Raw genomic sequence first — 9,676 nt, forward strand, 5'->3', positions numbered from 1 at the left:
ATCTCTTTTGCGCCAAATTAAAGGTTTTTAAAAAAACAACAGTTATTAGGCTGTTCTAGAGCTGCAATCCCAGTCTGGGCTGAGGCAAACTGTTCTGACGAAACCACTGAACGTGTTCCCTCCTGTCATTAGGGTACTAGCATCTCTACGACGACGAGAACAACAACAACAACAACAACAACAACAACAACAACAACAACATCAACAACAACAACAACAACAACATCAACAACAACAACAACAACAGCACCACTATGGAGTCCAGAGAGGAGGAGCAGGAAGAGAACATGTCCAGGTCAGAGGTCAGGCTCAGGCCTGATTGTTTATGTTGTTGAGGTGAAATGGATTCTGGGATCAATTTTCCAGAGAGTCCAAGAGTCCGTTTGCACCTACATCACATTCACTTAATCTAAGGGGTGAACGTTTCCTGTCACAGCATCCCATCACTCCCAGTTTCACTGTTGTTGACAGTTCGTGAGCTTAGAATGATAAGGTTCTATCTCCGTTTAGAATGATAAGGTTCTATCTCCGTTTAGAATGATAAGGTTCTATCTCCGTTTAGGGCAGTTCAGAGATATTGAGCGTCAACGTTTTTACATTCCATTACGTTTCGTGAGATGGAACCTTGGTATTTTATTAATTACTAACTCAAAAATTTCATTATTTTAAAAAATAACACCACACAGGCATTAATAAACACATAATGGATCAGATTATGTAAAAAACAAAATTTTGACAAAAATGGAGACAGAACCTTATAATTCTAACGTCACGATGTTGTCTTTTTTAACACGCTGTCTCTCTCCTCATCCTGCAGGTCACCTCCACACCCGCCCCAGGACACAGACGACCCCACGCCAGACAAGGACATGACAGACACACCAGCCAGTAACACACCAGCCAGTAACACACCAACCAGTAACACACCAGCCAGTAACACACCAGCCAGTAACACACCAACCAGTAACACACCAGCCAGCAACACACCAACCAGTAACACACCAACCAGTAACACACCAACCAGTAACACACCAACCAGTAACACACCAACCAGTAACACACCAACCAGCGACAAGCCAGGTAACAGTAACACAACTCACAACACACTCCGAGTCTCTATACTCTATACAGCACCAGAATATATTCAGACCTTCTGCTAGCATATCAGCCCAATAGAGCTCTCAGGTCTTCTGCTAGCATATCAGCCCAATAGAGCTCTCAGGTCTTTTGCTAGCATATCAGCCCCAATAGAGCTCTCAGGTCTTCTGCTTGGATATCAGCCCAATAGAGCTCTCAGGTCTTCTGCTAGCATATCACCCCAATAGAGCTCTCAGGTCTTCTGCTAGCATATCACCCCAATAGAGCTCTCAGGTCTTCTGCTAGCATATCAGCCCAATAGAGCTCTCAGGTCTTTTGCTAGCATATCAGCCCCAATAGAGCTCTCGGGTCTTCTGCTAGCATATCAGCCCAATAGAGCTCTCAGGTCTTTTGCTAGCATATCAGCCCCAATAGAGCTCTCAGGTCTTCTGCTAGCATATCAGCCCAATATAGCTCTCAGGTCTTCTGCTAGCATATCAGCCCAATAGAGCTCTCAGGTCTTTTGCTAGCATATCAGCCCAATAGAGCTCTCAGGTCTTTTGCTAGCATATCAGCCCAATAGAGCTCTCAGGTCTTCTGCTAGCATATCAGCCCCAATAGAGCTCTCAGGTATTCTGCTAGCATATCAGCCCAATAGAGCTCTCAGGTCTTCTGCTAGCATATCAGCCCAATAGAGCTCTCAGGTCTTTTGCTAGCATATCAGCCCAATAGAGCTCTCAGGTCTTTTGCTAGCATATCAGCCCCAATAGAGCTCTCAGGTCTTCTGCTAGCATATCAGCCCAATAGAGCTCTCAGGTCTTTTGCTAGCATATCAGCCCCAATAGAGCTCTCAGGTCTTCTGCTAGGATATCAGCCCAATATAGCTCTCAGGTATTTTGCTAGCATATCAGCCCAATAGAGCTCTCAGGTCTTTTGCTAGCATATCAGCCCAATAGAGCTCTCAGGTCTTCTGCTAGCATATCAGCCCAATAGAGCTCTCAGGTCTTCTGACGCTGGTTTTCTCTGTGTACCACATGTACAAAAGAAGAGATTTGGTGAGGCTGCATTCTCATTTTATGCTCCAGATTGTGTCTCAATGCCAGTTTACATTAGAGATGCAACCTCAGCACATATGTTCAAGTCAAGACTAAAAACCCATCTTTTTAATATTGCCTTTAAATGACTAAATAATTAAATGATGATTATATAATGATTGGAGCACTTTGAGCTGCAACGTTTGCAGGAAAAGCGCTATACAAATAAAGGCTATTATTATTATTAGTATTATTATTACAAGTCCACTTCTACCCTCACCAGCCTCCCCCTGATGCTGTAGTACAGTGTAAATATCACGTGTATATATGATATCCGTCGTAGACTGAAGACCCATCTCTTCAGGTTACACCTTAACTGCTCCTCCTGAGACATCTACTACCCCCCAGCACTGCGTCTCCTGAGACACCCGCTTTTCCCCTCTACTGAGTCCCTAAAAAACTTCTATACTGTTTCTCTGTTTCTCCAGTGTCTATATAATAAACAACCTAGGTTTAGAAGAAAATTATAGAGGAAGGTTTTTCCTTCTACCAATGGCCCCTGGCCTGAGCTAGATTACTCTTCCTGCTACGACTGGTGGATTGATGATTCACTTACTTAATCAAATGTATCGATTGTAAATCGCTTTGGAATAAGACGTCTGCTAAACGCCAAACATGTAAATGTAAATGATGTATGACCTCATATATCTGATCTCACCCTCCGCAGCTCCGCCCACCAGTCTGGCCCTGGCGGGGTCGCGACCCAGGAAGAAGCGTCTGGTGGCGCCGGCGCTGAGTCTGACGCTGTCGACCGTGTCAGACGACTACGCCACGGCGGCGCTGTCTCCGTCCCCCGAGGACGAGGAGGACGACGACCCGGCCCTGGACATCGACCTGGACGCTCTGGAGACGCCCTCGGACAGCGACTCCCTCAGGCTCCTCTTCCCCACGCACGACCCGGGCCTGGAGGGTGAGGTCATAGGTCATAGGTCACGGGTCACAGTGTGGAGACAGCAGGGTGGGCGCTAGCTCTTGCTCTAAGTCTCACATCAGGTCATTAACACTAGAACAGCCATGGGTGGGGTCAAATTGTGTAGGAAGCAGATGAATTTACAAGACGGCCAACTAGTGGTCGTTGTGTGTAAGTAGCAGCTTCCTATTGTAAAGACTATGGTCATTTGACCCCCGAGGCGGCTCTTATAGTAGGTAACATAGACACTCTTATAGTAGGTAACATAGACACTCTTATAGTAGGTAACATAGACACTCTTATAGTAGGTAACATAGACACTCTTATAGTAGGTAACATAGACACTCTTATAGTAGGTAACATAGACACGGCTGTTCTAGTGTCAACTGTCACTTAGATCCAACTGTCACTTTCAAACTTTCAAATTTGAAATCAGATGTGACAGTTGGTGATGTGGTGTTCTAGTGTCAACTCGTTCAGTGCCGGGTGGGTGAATAAAGTCACCCAAACTGTCAACATTCTAGAGTGCCATGGCGGGGGAGTCATGGGTGGGGGGGGGTTAGGGTTAGGTGGTGAGTGTTCCGGAATTATTTGGCAGTTGGTGAAGTAAACATATTGATTCAGTCCAATTTTGATCATATGAGACACAGTCTGATCATTTGGTCCACATGTCAGCAACCAATCAAAATGTTCAGACTTTTCTTTTGAAACACGGAACTACGTTTCAACGTTGTTGAGAATCACAACACAAACTCGCTAGTCAAGCCAAAATACTGCAATGGATTGGGTGAGTAATCCCCACTGCTACCTAGTTAACTAAAACACTACTTTACATTGCTAGCAGGCTCACAAAACAAGCTGTGTTAGCTGACTAGTGATTTTTAACAACTGTATGAAATGTATTCCCTTTTTTCGAAAGAAAAGTCCGATCATTACATCAGATCGCGACATGCGGACCAAAGCATTAGAATGTGTCACAGATTTTTAAAATAATGTATATTTTTGATCCCAACTGTTAACGTGAAGCGTTCTAACGTTGTTCTCTTCTCCAAGATGACCTGCGTCGCCTGGGCGTGGCCTCACACCACCGCAGAGGTCCGTGGCGGGGCGGGTCAGAGCCAGGCCCGGAGCAGGCGGGGGGGGGCGGCTCCCTGGAGCAGGCGGAGGGGGTGGGCTGCCTGGAGCAGGACCGGGTGGACAGCCAGGGCACCAGGTGGCGCTGTTTCAGCAGCGGAGAGCCGCCCAGGGAGAGTCTGGTGAACATGACCGTCCTGGAGCCCTACCTGCGAGTGCTGTCCCACGGAGGTGAGCCTCACAGCGGACGGCCTAGCCCCTCCTGACCCCCTACCTAACCCTGACCCCTCCCCTCCCTAACCCCCTACCTAACCCTGACACTGACCCTGACCCTAGTCCTGACCCTAAATCCTAGTTCTGATGCCTTCCAGGTTACTATGGCGACGGGACGAGTGACATCATCGTGTTCTCCTCCTGCTATCTGCCTGACAACAGCGTAGAAGACTACCACAACGTGATGGACCACCTGTTCAGGTGAGGAGCGTCGCAACAACGTCAGTCTGTAGTCACACCGTAGCACCGTAGCAGTATCTATAACGTTGGGTAAGGGTTAGGCTTATGTCCCCCTGAATGACCCCTCCACCCCTGAATGACCCCTCCACCCCTGAATGACCCCTCCACCCCTGAATGACCCCTCCACCCCTGAATGACCCCTCCACCCCTGAATGACCCCTGTCCCCCTGTCCCGTCCCAGGTACGTGGTGGGGACGTTGGACCTGATGGTGGCGGAGAACTACGTCATCGTGTACCTGTGTGCCCTGGCCCAGCGCAGCAAGGTGCCCTCCATCGGCTGGCTGAGGGAGTGTTACACCACCATCGACAGGAGGTAGGGAGGCTGGGGGAGGTAGAACACCAGGGGAGGCTGGGGGAGGTAGAACACCAGGGGTGGCTGGGGGAGGTAGAACACCAGGGGAGGCTGGGGGAGGTAGAACACCAGGGGAGGCTGGGGGAGGTAGAACACCAGGGGAGGCTGGGGGAGGTAGAACACCAGGGGAGGCTGGGGGAGGTAGAACACCAGGGGAGGCTGGGGGAGGTACACACCCACCACCGCCCAGCGACTGTCACCACCACTGTGTCAGCAATTAAGCGTTTGTGTGTTCCAAAAATAACACCGCACTCCTCTGTTGTTAAGTAGGAAACGTTTCGAGGGCAATAAACATCCGTCAGCCCGTGCTGCACGCTGCTAACTGACATGTTCACTGTACACATCTGGAGTTATTTACATAAATGTTATGTTCTTGATTTGACGTGCTTCCAAGTTTATTACACATGTTTACGATGAATGAAACACATTTAGACACACGCAATTTATATAAACAATTCCAGATCAGAACATAAAATAAATGTAAATAATTACAGACATTACCCCCACCTCATTGTGTTTCATCATAGTTTGCTTGTGACTCACATGACAATTAAGCAATATCACAGGAGAGGGAGTGTGTTATACTGAATATCAGCAGGGCTGTAATTGGGTCGTAGGTACGAGGCCGCAGGCTGAGTAGAAGACATTCACAGCCGTGCTGATATTCAGTATAACAGCACGACCTCCAGTGTGATATTGCTTTTATACGACAGTTCTACAGCGCGATTTATTAGTTAACAGTAATAAGTTATGATTTGTTTGTTTATTTAATCATTTATTTTGGCTCCGTCAACAAAAAATAGTTCCGCAACTGGACTGTTGCCTAGTAACCTGAACACAAACATCTGCAGGCTAGCTACTTTGTATTAACGGTCATCTCGGAGTGGTACACATAGTTAAAAGTCCCAGTGCTGTTATACTGTATATCAGCTTTTTTAATTTTTATTACTTGGTCGGAACTAACTGTTGTATAACAATAAGTTACCAGTATCATCTGACCAGAGAGCTGTAAGATGTAGTAAACTCTCAGAGGTGCAGTAAACTGTCAGAGATGTAGTAAATTAATTAATTAATTAAAGTAAACATACACGACTGTTGGATGTTCCAACCCAGCTGTGTTTTGTGTTCCTCCTCGCAGGCTAAGGAAGAACCTGAAGGGTCTGTACGTGGTCCATCCCACCTGGTACATCAAAGCCCTGATCACCATCATCAAGCCCTTCATCAGGTGAGCAGAACATCTCACAGGTTCATCAGGTGAGCAGAACATCTCACAGGTTCATCAGGTGAGCAGAACATCTCACAGGTTCATCAGGTGATCAGAACCTCCACAGGTTCATCAGGTGATCAGGACCGTCTCACAGGTTCTTCAGGTGAACAGAACCCTCTCACAGGTTCCCAATCCATCTCTCTCTTTCTCTACACGGGTCCAACCAAGGACACGCCACAATGGGAAGCTGCTACTTACACACAACGACCACTAGTTGGCGTGTCTTGTAAATTAGCCTGCCTCCTACACAGAAAAACTGCAAAATAGCTTTATACTAGAACCAAGGACAAGGACTGACCCATCTAGGTTACACCTTAACTGCTCCTCCTGAGACATCTACTACCCCCCAGCACTGCGTCTCCTGAGACACCTGCTTTTCCCCTGTACTGTGTCCCCTAAGACTTCTACTGCCCCCCTTGTACTGTCTTTCTGTTTCTCCAGTGTCTATATAAAAAACAAAAACAAAAACGTTATTTTAGTTTTTTCCTTCTATCACGGAGTCTGCCAATGGCCCCTGGCCTGAGCTCTTCCTGCTACGACTGGTGGATTGATGATTCAATCCTAACCCTAACCCTAGTCAAACGTATCGATTGTTAGTCGCTTTGGAATAAGACGTCTGCTAAACGCCAAACATGTCAATGTAAATGTAAACATAAGACCCAACAGGAGCACAACTTATAGAGCTGCACCAGGGGAGGCTGGTGGAGGTAGAAATCGGAGGACGGGCTCATTGTAATCCATGGAACGGAATGAGGAACAGTATCAAACAGTATCTGTCCTCCAATCTCTTCCTCCACCAGCCTCCGCTGAAGTAGAACTCATCTCTACCCTGAATCATCTCCCCCCAAACTGAGCTCCTGGTTATAATATTACATAATGTTTATAGTTATAATATTACATGATGTGTTTATAGTCTCAAGATCTCAAGCTGTGAATCCCCAGGCCCCTCATACTAGGATTGTCTCCCACTCCCACCCCCAACCCCACCCCTCCTCCTCCCCCCGGCCTCCTCCCTCCCCCCTCCTCCCTCCTCCCCCACCCCTCCTCCTCCCTCCTCCCCCCACCCCTCCTCCTCCTCCCCCCACCCTCCTCCTCCTCCCCCTCCCCCCTCCTCCTCCTCCCCCCCCCAACCCCCCCCCACCCCCTCCCCCCCCCACCCCCTCCCCCCCCCCCCCCCCCCCACCCCTCCTCCCCCTCCTCCCCTCACCTCCTCCCCCACCCCTCCTCCTCCTCCCCCTCCTCCCCCCACCCCTCCTCCTCTCCCTCCCCCCGCTCCTCCCTCCCCCCTCCTCCTCCTCCCCCCACCCTCCTCCTCCTCCTCCTCCTCCCTCACTCCTCCCCCCCCCCACCCCTCCCCCCCCCCCCTCCCCCTCACAGCTCCAAGTTCAGTCGGAAGCTCCAGTTCGTGGACAGCCTCCAGCAGTTGTCTCAGCACGTCCCTTCTGAGCGCGTGCAGATCCCCGACTGCGTCAAACAGTGAGTGACCTCTGACCTCTCCCAGACAGATCTGTACCCCAGGGCCAGGGGGCTCCTTAACACTAGAACAGCCGTGTCTATGTTACCTACTATAGGAGCCGCCTCGGGGGGTCAAATGACCATAGTCTTTACAATGGGAAGCTGCTACTTACACACAACGACCACTAGTTGGCGCATAATAAATTAGCCTGCCTCCTACACAGAAAAACAGCAAAATAGCTTCATACTAGCTTATCCTGATGTGATTTAGAACATGTAAGGATACTGGGGTGGTAGAACGCACATATCTAGGACAAGTCATGAAAGGAGGGTCCTGAAATTTGATCGAGTGCAAAGATATAAAAAGAATGTTTACTCACATGGTCAGATGGCTGTTCTAGTGTTAAGGCAGAGGCTTACCTGGGTTGTAGCAGGGACCCTCTGGTCCAACACAAACACTTAGTTAACTCATTCATTAACTCATTCATTAACTCATTCATTAACTCATTCATTAACTCCTTCAGAGCCGAGGGTGAATAAAGTCGCCCCAAACTGTCAACATCCCAGAATGCCAAGGGTGACTTTATTCACCAGGAATGCAGAAATGTTGATGCTTCATTTTGTAGCCAATCAGAGAGTTGTTGCTAGGTAAACAAATAGCACATAAAACACTTGTGGCTCTCTAGGTGGTGAGAGTTCTGGAACTCTTTGGCAGTTGGTGATTTAAATGTAATCAACTTGGGGATCCTGGATTTCTTTTGGGGGGGGGAAATGGAATGATGTGATTGGCCAGTGGCTGACTGACAGTTGTCCATATTTGGTATTGTAACCGTTGATTGGTTGTGTTGCTGTGTCTAATAGCCGTTATTTGGTAGCATGACTTTACTGGTTTGTCTCAAGGAGGCAAATCGTTCACAGCGTTGCATCGTATGCCGTTAGTATCGTTTTTATTAGTTTGCAACATCCTTGTTTGTATGGAGTTGACTCTGGATGGGCCTCAAAGACATTTGAAGCTGATATTTCTCTTATCTGACCGGGACTGCTTGCGTTGTCATTGTAAGTACAGAACACCTCTCTGGAGCTTCACTCCGCAAGAACACAGGGAGCCTTTCTGACTGTTGGTGAACACCAGTGGGTTAAACACCTGAACACCAGTGGATTGAACACCTGAACACCAGTGTTTCTAGTGTATTTTAATCCATTTCTGTTCTCTCAGGTTTGACGAGAGCTTGGACAGGTGACAGGTGACGTTGCCAAGGCGACGGCCGTGACCACGGGGTTCATAGAGAGAAGGACCGCGTTCCCATGGTTACTGCTGGTGACACCATCTCAGATGATCTCCTGAGAAGGGATGGACCCTGCAGCTAGCAGAGAGAGCTCCAGCTGGAACGCACCTCCATTACCTGCACTGTCAGACCCGTCGTTACGCACTTCATCAGGGTCGCTAACTGTAGTCTGATCACATGCACTCAACATGCGCTGATTATTCTTGAACAGACTAATGCAGACAGGGCTTTCACTATAACCAAATGATGAGAAGCTGAAGTAGTAGAGTCCTCTCACTGGCGCAACGAACACACCTGTCAAACACAGAGCAACGAACACACCTGTCAAACACAGAGCAACGAACACACCTGTCAGACACAGAGCAACGAACACACCTGTCACACACAGAGCAACGAACACACCTGTCAAACACAGAGCAACGAACACACCTGTCAGACACAGAGCAACGAACACACCTGTCAAACACAGAGCAACGAACACACCTGTCACACACAGAGCAACGAACACACCTGTCAAACACAGAGCAACGAACACACCTGTCAGACACAGAGCAACGAACACACCTGTCACACACAGAGCAACGAACACACCTGTCACACGCAGAGCAACGAACACACCTGTCAAACACAGAGCAACGAACACACCTG

At 48.4% G+C, this 9,676-nt stretch overlaps 1 protein-coding gene across 1 annotated transcript; it reads left to right on the plus strand.

The window, feature by feature from the left end:
- Positions 1 to 254: 254 nt before the first annotated feature.
- Positions 255 to 8,983, plus strand: LOC308158398 (bcl-2/adenovirus E1B 19 kDa-interacting protein 2-like protein; the record flags this gene model as incomplete). The annotated part of the gene is made up of 9 exons (XM_080531985.1): positions 255 to 295; positions 818 to 903; positions 2,839 to 3,081; positions 4,135 to 4,386; positions 4,527 to 4,629; positions 4,850 to 4,981; positions 6,159 to 6,245; positions 7,665 to 7,763; positions 8,959 to 8,983. 9 exons carry the CDS (start codon positions 255 to 257, stop codon positions 8,981 to 8,983), a joined length of 1,068 nt encoding a protein of 355 aa, XP_080388111.1.
- Between the last annotated feature and the right edge of the window lie 693 nt (positions 8,984 to 9,676).

This window comes from Nansenia antarctica, assembly GCF_963989245.1.
Source record: "Nansenia antarctica genome assembly, chromosome: 5".
Classification (NCBI taxonomy): domain Eukaryota; kingdom Metazoa; phylum Chordata; class Actinopteri; order Argentiniformes; family Microstomatidae; genus Nansenia; species Nansenia antarctica.